At 40.3% G+C, this 17,961-nt stretch overlaps 2 protein-coding genes across 3 annotated transcripts in view; one reads left to right on the forward strand and one right to left on the reverse strand.

Annotated features, from left to right (window-relative positions):
- Positions 1–7: 7 nt before the first annotated feature.
- Positions 8–3,797, forward strand: rabac1 (Rab acceptor 1 (prenylated)). The gene is made up of 6 exons (XM_061819848.1): positions 8–140; positions 574–713; positions 915–1,127; positions 1,240–1,337; positions 1,424–1,525; positions 2,617–3,797. The coding sequence occupies exons 2-6, from the start codon at positions 595–597 to the stop codon at positions 2,703–2,705; spliced, it is 621 nt and encodes a 206-aa protein (XP_061675832.1). The 5' UTR covers positions 8–140; positions 574–594; the 3' UTR covers positions 2,706–3,797.
- Positions 3,798–5,958: 2,161 nt separating this feature from the next.
- Positions 5,959–17,961, reverse strand: part of atp1a3b (ATPase Na+/K+ transporting subunit alpha 3b) — a 38,193-nt gene continuing 26,190 nt past the window's right edge. For both annotated transcript variants that reach the window (XM_061819696.1, XM_061819695.1), the window contains exons 9-22: positions 17,140–17,338; positions 15,640–15,884; positions 15,325–15,517; positions 12,963–13,138; positions 12,739–12,875; positions 12,516–12,666; positions 11,198–11,366; positions 10,963–11,117; positions 9,760–9,883; positions 9,530–9,675; positions 8,326–8,456; positions 8,140–8,241; positions 7,791–7,882; positions 5,959–7,109 (exon numbers count right to left, since the gene is read on the reverse strand). In XM_061819696.1, coding sequence (XP_061675680.1) covers positions 7,081–7,109; positions 7,791–7,882; positions 8,140–8,241; positions 8,326–8,456; positions 9,530–9,675; positions 9,760–9,883; positions 10,963–11,117; positions 11,198–11,366; positions 12,516–12,666; positions 12,739–12,875; positions 12,963–13,138; positions 15,325–15,517; positions 15,640–15,884; positions 17,140–17,338 — 2,049 coding nt within the window. In that variant the 3' untranslated portion in view covers positions 5,959–7,080. The remainder of the gene's footprint in view (positions 7,110–7,790; positions 7,883–8,139; positions 8,242–8,325; positions 8,457–9,529; positions 9,676–9,759; positions 9,884–10,962; positions 11,118–11,197; positions 11,367–12,515; positions 12,667–12,738; positions 12,876–12,962; positions 13,139–15,324; positions 15,518–15,639; positions 15,885–17,139; positions 17,339–17,961) is intronic.

Below are 17,961 nucleotides of genomic sequence, written 5' to 3' on the forward strand. Positions count from 1 at the left end.
AATTAAGCGGAAATAAATCCATACTAGCTGATCTGAGATCAGATTGTGACGGAAGGGTTTTGCCAACTGGACGTGGAAAAAAAAAACAACACGCGTCACTTCCGTCAACTCCCGGAGGCAGCACGGAGCAGTCTGTTAGTGTAAGTGTTCTTTTGTGACAATAACTCATTTCAAGCACGCTTTTGGTCTATTTCGGGTGAAACGCTCGCCAAATTGACGCGTGTCGCGCTGTGGTCACTTTTAGCCATCGAAGCTAGTTTAGAAATGTTACAGGTGTCCGGAACGTGACTCGTGACGACTGTATTGTGACTGCTAATGTCGATTTTTGACGTGTCAGTTTTTCCTCACCCGCGGTTAACTCATGTTTTTCAGTGGATAAGAAAAACAAAACAAAACAAAAACAACAACACTGTTGCCACCCTTCGCTAACTAAAAGCACAATTTGACAATATGTATACCGACCATGTAGTTACATTTCAAACGGCGTCAAACTGAGCATTACCATCTTTGCTAAGTCGCCTTTTTTTTTTAAAAATGCTGATCATGTGTATTGTTTCCCATTCCTCCCTTTAGGGCTTAAATAAGTCTAGTTGGATGCAAGTTCCGAAGGGTGAGAACTGTCAGGTGGACATGGAGAGCAAAGCTGGAGATGCTTTCGGTGCTGAGGATGCTCATCCGACGGGCACGGGCGGCGGAGTTGCTATCCTCGCTAAGTAAGACATAGTGTGCTCATTTTCATGATTAAAAAACACGTAAAAACACATTTCAGGTGCTGGAACCGATCAATGTGGAAATTTGATTTGATATACAAACTTTGTTGTGAAACGAATTAAAGTTGAAAGTGAAGGTACCATAGTATTTGTGTACCGGCTATTAAAAACATACATAAATTCTGTACTGTCCCCCCCTCCTAGGCTGGGCCTTCCCAAAGGCTTCTCAGCCAGCGTGGCCAAAGAGTGGCTGGACCGGCGCCGCGCGTCCATCCGGCCGTGGTCCAGTTTCGCTGACCAGCGCAAGTTCTCCAAGCCGCGCAATTTGGGCGACATGTGCCAGCGCGTGGTGAAGAACATGGACACGTACAACAGCAACTACACTTTCATCTTCCTGGGACTGGTCCTGTACTGCATGTACGTCACCTCATTTTCTCGGCCTGCCCTTTTTATTTCTATTGTGCAAAGGAAATCACGAATGACACAAAGGAACAACCGCATTCATTTCTTTTTTTTTTTTTGTCTTCAGAATCAGCTCGCCGATGTTATTGATCGCATTGGCCGTGTTCGTCGGCGCCTTCTACATCATTCACCTTAAATCGCTGGAGTCCAAGCTGATGATCCTTGGTAAGTATGCATCGGATCTGCTTATGATGTAATGTGGTACATTGAGCGATGTTTGTCTTTATTTTTTGTTTTGTTTTGTTTTCCAGGCAAGGAGATGACAGTGCCGCATCAGATGAGTCTGGCTGGAGCCCTCTCCTTACCCGTCTTCTGGTTGGCCGGAGCAGGAGCCGCCGTCTTTTGGGTTCTGGGTGGGTCAATTTCTGTTGATGAATAAACGTAGTACAGGAACAATGTTCCCTCTAAGCTGCGCACCTGCGCACTTGCGCACTTGTAGAGCACACTCAGCACACATGAAAACCGATCCAACGCAGTGAACCACAGCCTGCCACCCACTTTACTTCCTTGTTTACCTGACACCGCCCACCTCTGGCTCTTAAAGGGGTACACTCATAATTACAAACCCCGCCCACCACTGGTGCTTTAGTTAGAAACACAGTCTGGGAAATGCAAAGACGAGTTAGACATCCTGCTTATGTTTACTCTCGATAATAATGGCAAAAGTAAAAAAAAAAAAAAGAAATTATGTTGCTTTAATGAATGTCGGAGTATGTGAATAATAATAATAATAATAATGAAGAAGAAAAAGTGGTGAAACTGGATGAGATTTTCTCTTTTTTTGAGTAAAAACGGTCTGGTCTGAAGCCAAAATAGAACGTACAGGATGAGATGGTGTATAATGTTAAAATTCCACCTTGGCATAGCCTGATCAAGGATGATAGCACAGATGATACAGTGTACAAAAAGCTAATTCTGTGTTTTAAATATAGGAGACATCATAACATTAACTTTAAAACTGTTTGGTAGCATCATTCAGCTTTCAACATCCATTGCTAAAGATATTCTGCAAGCAATAATTCAGTTTTACACCAAGAAAAACAGGGGGATATCATTGTGGGTTACAAATAAATAAATGAAACAAAGTTGGAAGCGATATTTACAATTTTCAGTTCATAGTTGGCTTGGTTTGGTTAGCGATGTATTTTTTTGTTTGTTGACATTTTCATGGCAACTTTGCAAAAGCACAAATAAAATTGTTCTCAAAGTTTTCTGATGGTAATGTACTGTAAATGCTGTAATCTGAATCTTTGAATGAGGCGCGTAACTTCAATGGATTAACACCAATCTGACCACATTGCATACGCCTGATGTTGCTCACAGTGGTCAAAGGGGGCGCTCATGGGCTTAACGTGTTTGCTCAGACACGTCAAAAATTAGAGGGAACGTAGTACAGCAGTATAGTAGAGCAAATGTAATTGTCTTTTTTTTCTCCCCCACTCAGGAGCGACTTTGTTTGTGATTGGCAGTCACGCCGCATTCCGAGAACTGGAAAGCTCTGACCTGGAGGAAGTACTCATGGAGCCAGTGTGATACGCGCTACCTCGCTGACTCGCTCGCTCGCAACACGCACCCGTTACACACGTAGAATTGAAATAATGTACTGTACGTATTCTGGCACACGATCACGGCAAATTCCACTTATTTTCTACAAAAACGCCTCTTATGTTGTTGTAATGTAGTGATGCAACTCTGGAAAAAATACAAAAGTGCAATTTAAAAGCGTTGAACACTTTGAATCCTATATTTATCCTGCACAAATTTTTATTTTTTTTTTTTTGCTATTTTAGTTGAGCTTGTACAACTTTAAACCATTTGGGTTACATGCTGTCACGTGATCAATGTTGGGTAACTTGTAACAAGGTTACATAATTTAATTACAAAAATGTATGTCATTGTAAAGCATTATGTCATTGGTAGAAAATGTCAATTCTTTTTCAAATTTGTGTTATTACAACCTCCGTTACAGCTGGTTTGAAAGCTTGCGATTGGCCACATTCTGGTCATGTGCCATTGCTGGAGTCTCAAACTCAATACTGTTTATCAAATATGACCTCAACGCACTACCTTGTGGTGCAATCTATTAACTGACCTGAAATTTTGAAAATGTTACATCATATTAGAAGACCAAATTCAATTTTTTTTCCTTTTTTTGTTGTTTAAATAATCCCATGATTTTTTGGTGTTGTTCTATGAAGTGCTATCTTCATTGTGCGCATTTGTCATGAGATCAATAAGGTATCATATTTTCCACATGGTATACGGATAACACAACATGTTTTTATCATTTATATGCATTTGATCATATTTGCCATCATTTTATTTTTTTAAGGAACAATTTGAAAATAAGCGTGTACAATTGGAATCCAATTTTTAGAGGGAATAGGCAAAAGTCCTCACTATGCATTCATTCAAAATAAAGAAAAGTAATCAAATTGTAATCAAGTATCATACTACTTTGAGAAAGTTACACTGCTGTGACATTTTTAACAGGATAAGTTGTAATTGTAACCAACTACATTTCCAAAGTAATCATCCCAATACAATACTGTGTTGCGTAGTCAAGAGTTGATATTTTTATTGGGTCAATTTAGCTTTGCCATAAATAAAGTTCTGGTAATACCCCCAAAAGCTTTTTATGTTCCTTTCGCGTTGTTTTCTTCCTGAACATACCGAAGACAAACACAAACGTTGAAAAACCTGCACCCTGATGACAAGGACTGTGCTAATTTTTAAGCAGTCTACTTGCATTGAGCGAGCATATTAACGTTGATGTCCCATTTCCAAAGTCTGACTGACATGAAATTTGCCTTTAAAAGGAGCAGTTCAACTGCGCTAAGATGCCTGATGATTTTAAAAAAAATATATATATATAAATGATTTTCCATGACAAGAACGATAGCAAGCATTCAAGATTCCTCCAGAATGTTGTCGTTATTGTAGCAATTAATATCGTGTAATTTATTTTCTAGTCACTTCCCCGCGCAACCCACAGCACGTAGCAATTTAAAATCTCCACTGTTGCTATTTTCAACGCAATCCGGCCCAATATTGTGTTGTTCTTGAGCCCCAAGGCTTCAACAGTTCCAATTTCGGAATTCTCTGTTTCAACTCGGTACGCTCTCCAAACATTGAATCATTTACCTTCGTTTCACATTTTGCGCAGATTGCAAACTTGCACAGATATGTACCCAATACATTTCCCAAACAGCCTCTGGACAATGCGCCGCACCACAATAATGCCGTGGAATTTTCTCAAGCAAAAATGTGTTGCGGAGGAGACTTTTGTGCCTCTTCCGTGTCTGGTTGTGTCATTTTGCCGTGTTTGCAGTGGGGAAAGGAACATTTGCTCTTATCTTCCATCTGTAGCTCTTGACTCCAAATGTGCTGCCGCCACCAACGCTCTTATGACCCCAGCGACCAGTGCTTTCAGAGGACCCCCTCGCTCCGGTTACCATGGTAATGACCTTGAAACCCCCCCCCCGCGCTGTCCGTGCCTCCCTCCCTCTCTCCCTCTGACACACACACACAGGCTTGTACACTGCAGCAAAGGCGAGCGATCGATATTCTATTAAATGGAGTGAGGCGGATGGTGTGGGAGGGGGGAGTGTCGTCGCACTGCAGTGAGATACAAGAGGTCTTTGGATGCTTGTCAGTTTTTCTCATTTTAAAACGTCAGTGGGATTGGAGGTAGGGTTGATTTGAATCAGGTGAGCCTTTGCTCAATTATGCTGGGCAGCACACACACGTGATGCACGCCGATGTGTTGAAAGTCACGCCCGATGGCAGCCCATCCTATTCACATCTTTCAAAAACGGCTTGAAACGTGAACAGTAAATATTTGCACGATTTCATCTACTGCGGATCGGTAGTGTGAGTTTTGAATTTCGTATTATGAGCAGCTGTTTAACCTATTGTTCACTTGTATGTGAACTCAGCTTACTTGAAGCAGTCTCAAGCCACTCAAGTTAACGACAGTGTAATAACAGGTTACATGATTTTTGTTTTTCTTTAGGTTTTGTTCATGTTCAAAAAGTATTTGTTACAAGTTAATATTCACAACACAATGTAAAGAAGAGTATTTTAAAATGGATGATTAAATACTGCAAAAGCATTTGTAAATAGTCAATATTTATAGTGCATTATGAGATACTACATACTTTATAAATGGCATTGACTGGGTTGAGGATTCTGAAAAATCATGTTCACATCTACAATTAACCCATTCATGGGCAGGGTGGCAATTTTTTGCCTTATTGAGATGAAAGTCTCCTAACAGGCCACAATCAAGGAAATAACACTTCTTTTTCATCTATGGTTTAGTTATATGATAACTTGTGGCAGCCATGTTGGGTCAGGAAGGAAAGGGAAACAACTCCGTGGTAACTTTGACCAATGAGTTATCCTCTCCTGATACCAAATTATGGCTTCAGATTAAAACACTTAAATATTTTGATATACTGAAGGTTTATAATGCGTGAAAATCACAATGTCCCAAAAAGGGGATGTTGCCCACAAATGTTTTTTTTAAATGTATTAGATATAAAATTCTTAATATTTTACAGTTTATTTTGTAAAACTATGGAGAAACATTGAAGAATATCAGTTAAAAAAAAATTGATATCTTTCATCAATAACAAACACATTTTTATGTTACATCGAGTCTTTTATGAAACACAATTTCATGAGTTCAACACAAAAGTTGTTGAACTAAATTTAGTGTTGTAGTTGCTTATTCATTTTTTTTTTTAAATAAAAGGACAAAGAAAGAGCCGAAGTCAGGAGGTTGTATTAAATGTTTCTAGATGTTTTATTGGTGTTGCTTTCCTGTCTTTGACACGTTCTTCCTAGTACACTTTTGTTTGTTTTCTCATTATTTGTCTTGAACGTCAACCTTGAAGCCGCCAGCCTGAGACGCATACACGCACACACACGTGGACCAGAGCCGTCAACATCATCTTCATCCTCGCACATCATAAAGCCCACACTTACTCGAGTGTTGTCCATTTTGAAAGAGAACGGGCCCAAAAGAACTGGGAAAAAACGGCTTCTTTTCTTATTATATATATTTTTTTCCCTTATTGTATGGGTGTCATTTTAAATTCAGTATAGAATTATATAGAGTTCCTAGAGCACACAGAAAGATTGTTGATGTGAGGGGGTGTCAGTAAGAACAACAATGCTGTCACACAGTGTACACAAACAAGAGACAAACAGTTGGGGGTGAGGTGGGAGAAACCACAGGGGGATGCCTTGGTGTGCCCCCCACACCTCTGTAAAAATTAAAAACAAAATATAAACAAATCGGTGAATCGCTCCCCCTACCTGACATCTTAAAAGAAATAAAGACAACAACTACACTGTGGTGCAGGTGGGAGTCAGTCAGTGTGATGGGTATGTGAGTGCAAGGGGGGGGCGATGGAGGGGACGGGAAAGGGTGGTGGGACGGTTGCGGGTGGGGGAATTCAGGAGGGGGCAGCAAGGTGGCCCTTTTTCAGCCGACTCGGCTCCTCGGAATCTACATAAGACAATATGCAGCTGCCGTTTGGTAGATATTATTATTATTATTATAATACGGGTTTATGTACACAGCAGTGAAAGAACACATGCAAAGACTATCATATGGGAAGAGACTATGAAGAGGGGAAGGAGGGGGGGGGCATGTGTGTGTTGGATTGGATGTAGAAACTTGTAAAGGTGCTTTTGCTGTTTTGAATCTTTGGGGCAGTTGGGATGAAAATTGCTTCGAAGCTTTTTTTTTTTTGTCTTGAATGGGGGAGAAGGAGGAAAACTGGGACTGAGTTGTGTGTGTGTGTGTGTGTGTGGGGGGGGGGTAAATTGAAGAAGATGAGGGATGAAGGGGAGGCAGAGGGGCAAGGGTGATGAGCAACAAGATGCTCTCCGACGATCAATAATACGTCTCCTTCTCCACCCAACCTGCATGACAGGAAACAAGGACACGTTTTGCTGTTAGGTCACCACCAGCTGCCTCCACTCAGAGTCAAATAAAAAAAATAAATACATACATGCATAAAAGACAAGAAATACCGCATAAGGGACTTATTGAAAAGAAAATTGAATCAAGCAATAGGGGAAAAAAGTAATAATAGAAATAAAAAAAACAAGTATATAAATACAGTACCACGTATACCAAATAAAAAAAACAAAATATGTAAATGTATGTATATATGAGTGCATAAAAATCTAAAATACAAAAAAGGGAAAATCTAAATTAAAAAATGACAAAAGACTTCTTTCACGGAAGTTATCAAAAAATCAAATCAAATAAAATTAGATAAAGAGAAATATATTCAAAAAGAAAAAACTAAGGCCACAATACAATTATAATAAATAATTTTAAAATATATAAATACATAATATATAAATAATAAATAAAAGAAAAATCTATTTAAATTGAAAATAACATGACCAATGTAAGTACAAGTTTGAGTATAAAATCATGAAAATAAAAATTAAAATACATGTAAAATATAATTTTAAATGTAAAAAAAAAACACATGATAAAGTTAACTGAAAAAGTAAATAACCAAATATTAAAAAAAAAAAAAATTATACAGTTTCAAATGTAACTTGGTGATACTGTAAAATAAAACTGACCTCCAGGGTTCCGGCGGATGAGGAGCTTTCGAATTTCATCGTAAACGAAGATGAGGAAACTGTAAGGGAATGCGCAGAACCACCAGGAAGGCCTGCACGCAACACACATACACGAGCTTAACATTTACATGGCAAAAGCCAAGTCACAAAGCAAGCCACGCGTCATGTCCACCTTTTAAAGGTTGAGCCAATTGAGCCACTTACAACTTGTGTGTGGGCTTGTTTGTAACTGCATCGTTGTCATTTTGCAGGAGAGTGATTGCAACTTTTTAGAGCTTTGCTCGAGTCATGAGTGGCTGAAGTGATTTCAGTGGCTGACTGGTGGGGAAAGAAAACAGCAAACTCTCACTTGAGGGGATACATCCTGAGGGCCACATCCATGCCCGGGCAGTAGGACAGGAAGGCAGCCAGGGCGGTCTCTTCAAACAGGCCAAAGATCAAGATCTTGTTCCTGGTGGGATCAATGGCGACAAGACCGTTTTAAAGAGGAACCCACCGTGAAGAGCCTTACTGTACTCGACAGTAGCCTACTGACTTCATGCCCTGCTGGAAGACCGAATTGCGCCTGGTCTTGCAGATGATGACGTCGGCCCACTGCACCACCACAATACTGACGAAGAAGGCCGTGTGGCACGTGAACTCCACAATCTTCCTCTGCTCGTATGTCTGAGGAAAAACGCGAGGAGCACGTCAGCAAAAGCCGACATGTTCACACAACAGACACGCTCACATGACAGCATTGATCCAACACTTTATGTGCCACGTGGAAGAGGAAGACAAATGACGAGGACCCAAGACAACAATGCCAACAAACATGGCACGGCTAACGGCCATATACTTTTCCCTTGAGTTACAGTTTATCACTTTGTAATATTGGTCTAATAAGTGTGGAATGTGCTCTAATATTTCAGTGTTTAGTGGATTTCTGGTTGGAGTATTTTTCATTTGAAATTTATATATCCATAAGGTTGAATATCAATTTGTTAATATTTTGTCAGGTTTTGTTCATTTTTCCCCCCAAAAATTGACATCATATTTGCATATTTTATAACTTTATGTTAAATGTAATATTATTTCAGCCATTATTTGAGCCACTTATCCTCACAAGGACCGCAGGAGTGCTGGAGCCTATCCCAGCCGTCAACGCGGAGGAGGCAGGGTACACCCGGAACTGGTTGCCAGCCAATCACGGGGCACATATAGAGAGACAAAAATACCTGCTCACATTCACACCTACGGGCAATTTAGAGTCTCCAATGAATGTTGCATGTTTTTAGGATGTGAGAGGAAACTGGAATGCCTGGAGAAAACCCACGCAGGCACGGGGAGAACATGAAGAGTTTGTTTTCAAAACGAGATATAGGCATTTTTTTCAGATTTACGAAACGCGCGCCAAAATTATCCATTCGGAGCTGGATAATTTTGGCGCGAGTTTCGTAAATCTGAAAAAAATGCCTATGTCTCGTTTTGAAAACAAACTCTTCACATGCAAAGTCCACACAGGTGGGGCCAGGATTTGAATCTGGGTTCTCAGAACGGTGATGTTAATTCTCTAACCAGCTACTCCACCGTGCCGGCTGTCTTTTTTAAATATTTTGTGTAATTTAATTGTACTGGGCCTCAACAGATGTGGAAGTGCAATTCTATTTAATGTACATGTGACACATTTAAACAAACCCCTAACCTATTTATTTTGTCAATTTGTTCATAATACCAATATGAAATGTTCATATTTGTACCCATTGTTGTCCGTAGCTGTCCTCTAAGTCGTTGCAGGCACGGTCGTCCCAGTCCAAGCGAATCCCCACCAGTCGACTGGGCAGGAAGCCATTTTCGGCCAAGATGACAAAGTAGGAAAAGAAGCCGCCCAGGGCCTGGATCATACCTGAGGGAAACACAAGCCAAACAAGGTGCTCATGCTCACTCTTTCACACACCTGCTAAACGTGTGCCAAAGGGGCTCGACCCACCAATTTGTCCGTAGGCGATGCTGATGAGGCGCTCATTCACCAACTTGTCCCTGAATGGGTTCCTGGGCTGACGCTTCATGATGTCGCTCTCTGCTGCCTCGTAGGCCAGCGAGATAGCGGGAACCTGTGAGCAAGTTAGCAGTTTGTATGTTAGAGTAAGTAATGAGTTCAGAAACATACATTTTAGTTGAGGAGCCACATTCACCCCAATTGGATCTGAAGCGTGCCAGGCCAATATATTCAGCCCATTAATTTGACAACAATTCAAATTTCTGTCTTTTTTTTGGGTACAAATAATCAGGTTTAGGGGAGGTATATTTTAATTTTATCCACATTTATTGATTACTATATGAAATTTCTTGAAATTTCTTAAAAAAGATTTCAACATTATGGATCAGTTTTTTCATTACTACGTGTAGGGTTGGGCACCAAGTATCGAGAATCAATTGGAAGTCGGACAAATGTTCCGATCCAAGCAGGATTACAAATTTTCAAGTTTTGATGCCCCCAGTCTGCCAGACTTCCAACCAAAAGTATGTGTTCAAACCAAAGAAGTGAGAAGACCGTGAGATTTTTCAATTGTAAAGTACCGGTATGCGTCTTGGTTCCAAAAAGGTTGGAATTTGCTGTTCTGGTCACATCACGTGTTCAACAGAATGGCAGCATGTTTACACAACCAAGAGCCCTAGCACTAGCTTGCTAGGCCAAGTATGGTTTTGCTGCCTGCTTGTGAGTCATATTGTATTAAAAGTACACGAGCATACCTCAAGCAAGCCTTAGAAAAACTTCCTTCCTTGTCCTGAGCACGGGTTACCCCCAACACACATTTTCCCCCCATTTTCTTCTTCCTATATTACAGCCGCGGTGATCCACTTTTCTTGTCATTGCCACGGTAATGAGTATATCCGGTCGCATTTGAGTTGACAAGATAAAGCCCAACGATCCGATCAGGTCAATAAAATCGGTGTAAAGTCTAGTAAAATCAATCAAATTAATATAAATTTAAATGCATAGCTTTGATCTTAATTCTGGTTAGAATCAGTCCTATCAAAAATGTTAGTAGAGTTCATAAGTAAAAACTTAAAACAATTCAAGTTGGAATGGGATCCTTTTATAGGACAGCTCAGGCGCGCCCGCAATAACGTTTGATACCGCTGCCTTAAATATACGGCTTGTCCTCACATGTAATGTAAATGTACTCACCATGTCAGTTCCCAGGTCAATGCAGAGGATGGTGATGGTGCCCAGTGGCAGGGGAATGTTGACGATGATGAACAGGAGGAAGGGTGTGATCTCTGGAATGTTGCTGGTCAGTGTGTAGGCGATAGACTTCTTCAGGTTATCAAAGATCAAGCGACCTGAAAAAGTAATAGTATTAATAATTTAGTATATGAGAAAATGACTGACGCTGAATTCTGACAGATTCATCCGGTTTCACCTTCTTCCACTCCCGTCACGATGGAGGCAAAGTTGTCATCTAGCAAGATCATGTCTGCAGCTTGCTTGGACACGTCTGAGCCGGAGATTCCCATGGCAACGCCAATGTCAGCCTTCTTCAGGGCAGGAGAGTCGTTCACGCCGTCGCCTGTCACAGCCACGATGGCACCCTGGGAGAGCACAGAGAGGTGAAGTGACGAGACCTTATTCAATTGGCCACTGGGGCCATCTGCTGGTCTTTTAAGGTACTGCACGAAGTCAAGCCAAATTTATTTTGGGTGTTAATCACAACAGATTCTCAAAAGTGGGGAGCAGCACGATGACCGACTGGTGATCACATTTCTTACACAGTTTTGAGGACCTGGGTTGAAATCCAGCCTTTCTTTGTGGTGTTTGCATGTTCTTCCCTATGCCTGTGTGGGTTTTCTCCAGTTACTCCGGAGACTCTAGATTGCCTGTAGGTATGAATGTGAATGGTAGTTTGTTTCTATGTGACCAGCAATTGGATGACGACCAATTCAGGGTGTACCCAGCTACTCGCCCGCTGTTAGGTTAGATATGGCTCCACCACACTCACAACCCTAGTGAGGATATGCGGTTCAGAAAATGGATGGATTGTTTCTCAAAGGGCTTCAGAGGCCTACAGTTGGCAAACATCATTATCTCCCAACTGTGCAAGGAAAAATTCACAACCTAATTTGGAGCAAAAAGTGATTATTCTAAGAACAGACCACAGATTAAACTGTTTCAATCAATTTTTTTCCTTTTGTACCCCATGGACACTACATTTTTGAAATCCTTGGCATTTCCTGGGTGTATTTAGGTAAAACCTGTTTAATTACAGACTCAACACTTTTTTCTGACAGAAAATTAGTTTAGATTAGATTAAAAATAAAATAAAAATGTAAAAAAATATTACACTATAATAATAACATAAAATATTATAAAATTAGATTAGGTCATCGCTAAGGTTAGGTTAGCTAGGTAAGTTACCTTGTAAATTAAGTTAACTCTGATCCATTTTTGGACAGGGGTGTAATTTTATATATTGTTATTTATTTCTGAAATTGCTTATCGCGCACCAATTGAGCTAATGAAGAACAATTCTGATTAGAAGAAGTGCAGATTCTTCCTGCTGACGATGGAGAAAAATTAAATTTCAATTTAAGAAATGGAAGCTCCCTCTGCTGCTGTTAGAAAGACTACAGGAATCATGAGAAAGAATAGTGGCACTGAAAATATATAAATCTTTCATTCATTAGGCTGCTCTACCACCTTGCATTGTGCAAATAGAAATATGCATGTGAAATAAAATATACCTGTCTCTGGCAGCCCTCTACAATGATCAGTTTCTGCTGAGGGGAGGTTCTGGCAAAGACAATCTCAGTGTGGTTCCTCAAAATGTCATCCATCTGATCCTGAGAGAGATCCTTCAGGTCAGTTCCATGGATAACGCAAGCCTTGGCATCCCTATTAAAACGAGAAAAGCACGATTAAGGGTCTTTGAAATACCAGAATAGAGTTTCCAAATGGGAGTCTTACCTGGGGTTGACTTGGCTGACGGGGATGTTGAGACGAGCCGCGATGTCCTCCACCGTCTCGTTGCCTTCAGAGATGATGCCCACTCCCTTAGCGATGGCCTTGGCTGTAATTGGATGATCTCCAGTGACCATAATGACCTAAAACAAAAAAAGGGCGAGACGGAATCGAGTGACTTATGTGACCCAGGACAGACACTCTGGTTGTTTTGAAGAGGCTCTCTCTACCTTGATTCCGGCAGATCGACACTTGCCCACGGCGTCGGGCACGGCTGCGCGGGGAGGGTCGATCATGGACATGAGGCCCACGAAGCAAAGGTTGTCCGTCTGGAAGTTGACGTCATCTGTGTCGAATGCGAAGCCCTTTGGGTACTGGTCCTCTGGCAACATTAAATGGCAAAAACCTGGAGGGTGGAGAGAATGGGTCTGTCATTAAAAACTGGATAAATTGCTACTAGATATCTGAGGGATTTACGTCGAAAAAGATGCTGCATCATGCAAATGGTTATGAACCCATTTACTACAATCAGTCTCAAGTCATAATAAAAAAAGAAATGCTTTGCTACCATCTTGTGGCTATAGGATTCTGAATTTTGCACTTCGTGGGGGAACATTGTCCCCTAAATGTTTCCTCGGTAAGGTAAAATGATTGACAGCCTTTTAAAATGTCACATTCATAGTACTTGGAGGTTCCACCATCATTGCCATCAAAGCATTCAATAGTGTTGTGTAGTTGGTATTAAGTGTTCATTGCCTTCTTTCAACAACTGCATTTACTCAAAATAACCCTTGAAAAGGGTTTACACAATTCCAGCAGCAGGGGAGTCCGATGTATGAACTGGCGGCTTTTGGGGAGCCAACCCCCATTTTCGAATCCATTTTTCATACCGCATATCCTCACTACGGTTGCGGTTATAATGGTGCCTATTCCAGCTGCCTCTGGGTGCGAAGCAGGGTACATCCTGAACTGGTTCCCAGCAAATGCCAGGGCACACAGACACGTTTTCAAACCTATATGTACTCTTATAGGGAATTTAGTCTTTTCAATAAGCCTACCATGTATGTTTTTGGAATGTGGGCTGAAACCGTAGAATCAAGAAAAGCCTCATTTGAGCACAATTACACTCCCAAGCAGGATTTCTTTGGCACTAGATTTAGGAAAGAGTTCCTGCAATTCAAGGGTATGGCTTAAGTTCCAAGTTCTGAGGTAACGTTATATTTTGCATTTTGTACTCCATGTTATTTTAACCAAGCAGAATCATTTATAGATGAGGAATAAAAATGTGTACGTAGTTTTGTTTAATATACTAAAAATGTGTTAGTATAAATAAATGTCTCACTTCTAGCACAAGACTCAAGACTGCAACCATATTGATATTATTATTATTTTTTAGCTTGGGTGATTCAAATTTTTTAATCTTGTTGCATTAGTGCGAGTGCATGTTTTAATGGTTGTAAGTTGCCTTTTTTCCAGTGCAATTTCCTCCTGTACGAAAGAGAGCGTGCTGTGATGGAATTGCGAAGATTGCCCGCTTCATTTGTTGCACTCTCATTTCACCCATTATTAGAAAGACAGTCATGTGCAAAGGTTTTGATAACAAATGAGCTAACAAATTCATATCTATCAATCTATCTGTCTGTCTGTCTAAACCCTGTTTAGACCAGACATACGGAGATACAGTATGTGCAAACTTAAAAACTCATTTGAAGTGCAGCACTAATGATTTGTTCATGTTTTGTTTGAGACTACGATTTTACAAATGATCAAATATAAGTTTTTTTTTAATTGTTTGTCTTTTGTCTGCTACTGCTTGTTGGGGACAAACGTCTTGTTCAGAGTACAGTAACATATCTTGCAAAGGTTATACCTCAGTGTCAATCAAAACTATGGTATGGTCATGTTGTACCTAAAAAAAAATGGGGTAACCAAATGATGTGACGGTGTGTCCAACTTTTGATGGCGCAAAAGTTAGTGTAGGGCCCTGCAACAGATGCTGTATTGCTCCAGCATGAAACCGATAAGAAGTCACACAGCCGTGTTTTGAGCAAGAACACAAAGATCATTTTTCAGATGAGTCAAAGACTGGAAAAATAAGTAAAAACCACTTCCGAGTTGGAATTCATCCAAATTTCTTACCTTAATGCTTCAGGGGAAAAAAAACCCCAAAACTTTTATGGAGGGTGTACAGTGAAATCTCGTTCACAAAACACTGACAATGACAATGACAAGAAACCAACCACATGGATTGGCTACTGGCGTGCGCAAAGCAATTAAACCACATCATGTCTGATATCATAAGAAAGCTTGGGGTTCTCTGGAACAGCAAATTTAATTCAAATGTATGTTATTGTATGTATGAACCAACAAGAAGCGGTAATACAGTCATGGTGTAAACAAAACATCGATGTTAGTAAAATGCGGATCTATACATCTTTGGAAAACATTTTTCTGCTTTTTTTTTATTTTTAGAAAATCTATTTAGCTCAAAACAAGGCCATGCTATGGGATCACAAATATGACTTATCTTTTATCAGATTATGAGTGGATGGAAATCAACTGTGAACTATCATTCCCAGTCTACATCCTTACCCAACACTCTCTCTCCCAATCCTCCCAGCTCCATGTAGGCGTTTTGGAAGGCCTCTTTCATCTCCTCATCCATGGGCTGCTCTTTACCCTGCAGCAGGATGGTGGAGCAGCGATCCAGGATCCTCTCGGGGGCTCCCTTCATCACCAGCAAGTAGCGGTTGTCATTGGGGTCCTCGGTCTCATGCACAGAGAGCTAAAGCAGAAGGACAGAAGGGATGGTTTTGATGAGAGGCTTACTTTTGTGAGTCCCATGTTTATTTGAGTCTATGAAGCGAGCTTTTCAGTGTGGACGTACTGTCTTTTTTCATGACTTACTTGATATTTGTTGGTGGAGTTGAAGGGGATCTCGGCCACCTTCTTGTTCCTCTCTCGCATCATCCTGACCGAGCCGCAGGACAGCTCGATGCACTTGAGCAGGGCCGACTCGGAGGCGTCGCCCGCCACGTCACGTTTGAGGATGGCCACCGAGTCCTGTCCCGCCTTGAACTGAGCACGGTTGCACAGAGCGGCGATGCGCGCCAGAGACTGCCACGTTACTGAGCTTTTGTCAAACGACGCGCCTGGTGAAGAGAAAACAAATTATTACACAACTGCAAATTGTTTTTGTTATATGTGCTAGTAACCAGTTCAGGGTGTATCTTGCCGCTAACTCAAAGTCAGCTGGGGGGAAGTATGATTTCAAAAAATAAATAAATAAACAATTTTAAAGTGTTATGACTTTCTTATTCTTGGAATTAAAAAAAAAAAAAAAACAATTAACTATCCCCTTAAGAGCAGCAAAAAAAAAAAAAAAAAAATCAAAGAACGTTACCAAGTAATCAAAAGTGAACAAATGCATTTAAAAAAAAGTTTGAACCTTTTTGTGCATTCTTTCAACTAAAAAAAAAAAAGAATTGATTTATTATTTTTTTTAACTTATCACAATCTTGAATTCATTAAAATAAATAACTCATACAATGGTTGGATGGATTTTGCGAGGACGTTTTTAACATTTGAGAAGACAGAAGTGTTTGATTTAATTTTACATTTGTTAATGTTTAAAATGAGATGTTGTGGTATGTTTATTTAGCCCTCTTAATTTGGCAGTATAGCTAAGACTATTTTTTTACACAATTGTAAACTATCCTTATACCAGAACTGTGACTCGGCTGCACACCCCTGATCAAATGCCATGTTTTTGTAATTTAAAACGAGAACAAAATAACTCATTCCAAAACTTTTTTTTCTAAATAATGTGACCAACAACCTAAACAAATCAAGAAAAAAATGAAATACAATTTTGGGAGGGAAGAAGACAAAAATGAAAAATATTTTTGGGGGGAAGTATAAGTAAACAGATAATTTGATGGCACAAGTGTGTTCAGAATTAACCACACATTTGCAAACTCATGTTAGTGGGAGTCAGCACACAACTGCCACCATTTCTACCTCTGATTAACTCAAAATAAATGAATGTTTGTGTGTAGAGTGTTAAAACACTCAATCTACTGGACTTTTATGACAATTGAATGTGTAATTGTTACTTTACAGATTGTCTGTACTGTTATTTTTAACTCTGTATACACCAGAATGAGTTATTCCCACAAAAATGTATCCCAATGGGAAATTTTAGTTTGAACATTTCCATCCATATATTTAATATATATAAAAAAAACACGCAGGCACGGGGAGAAAATGCAAACTCAATACTGGTGGCTCGTCATACATGTGAGGCAGATGTGCTAACCACCGGTCACTGTGCCGCCGGTTTGAATCAGTAATCAGTGTAATTTCGCATTTGCATCCATCACAAAGTTTGACTGTCTCCTCACTCACCAGACTGGTCCTCTGTGGTGTCAGCCTCGTGGATCTGGTTGTCGAACCACATATGAGCCACGGTCATCCTGTTCTGAGTCAGCGTGCCTGTCTTGTCGGAGCAGATGGTGGAGGTTGAGCCCAACGTCTCCACAGCCTCCAGGTTTTTCACCAGGCAGTTTTTCTTTGCCATCCGCTTGGCAGTCAGGGTCAGACAGACCTGGACAGATAAAGTTTTAAATTTAGGATTGGGCATAAAGAATCATGAATCTACAGGAACTGGGACTAACAATTTAGATCTCCCGGAATCAATAAAATTGAAAAATTCTATTTTGATGCCTACAATCCACTGGCCCCAAAGAACAAAGTGCTAAACAAAGAACATACATAAAGATGTGCTTGTGCCCAATGGCGGCGGACAACAAAAGTGTGCCTCCAAATTGTTAAAATAAATGATCAATCACCTCAAAGCTACACTTTGAATTAAATTATATTGTCCTAAGGAAGCCTTCATGATGTGAACAAGTCTGACACGCCCCCTACTCCTCTGACCCCAAGCCTACACTCTGTGGAACTTCAGTCAAGTCAAATAGTGAGAGAAACAATGAAATACACCTGCCAGCATTAAGACAGCTAACAAGTTAAATGGTCAGTTTCACTTTTGCACTGATGTTTTTTAAGCATTTATTTTAGTCTTCAAACCAACGAAAGAGCCAATGGCCAAAAACAAACAAAAAAAAAACACTTAACATTGAGCTGAAACGTCACCGCAGGTCCAACCAGCAACTTTACATCGCAATGGATTGGAACACAATTTACATAAACAAACACTAAACATGTGCC

Source organism: Syngnathoides biaculeatus, chromosome 5 (genome assembly GCF_019802595.1).
Source record: "Syngnathoides biaculeatus isolate LvHL_M chromosome 5, ASM1980259v1, whole genome shotgun sequence".
NCBI classification, from domain to species: Eukaryota; Metazoa; Chordata; class Actinopteri; order Syngnathiformes; family Syngnathidae; genus Syngnathoides; species Syngnathoides biaculeatus.

Bases quoted from the DNA above. Each gene is read 5' to 3' on its own strand.
- rabac1 (XM_061819848.1), top strand. From the start codon at position 595: ATGCAAGTTCCGAAGGGTGAGAACTGTCAGGTGGACATGGAGAGCAAA. The intron at 714-914 runs GTAAGACATAGT...CCCCCCTCCTAG, and splicing joins GGAGTTGCTATCCTCGCTAA to GCTGGGCCTTCCCAAAGGCT. The intron at 1,338-1,423 runs GTAAGTATGCAT...TTTGTTTTCCAG, and splicing joins GTCCAAGCTGATGATCCTTG to GCAAGGAGATGACAGTGCCG.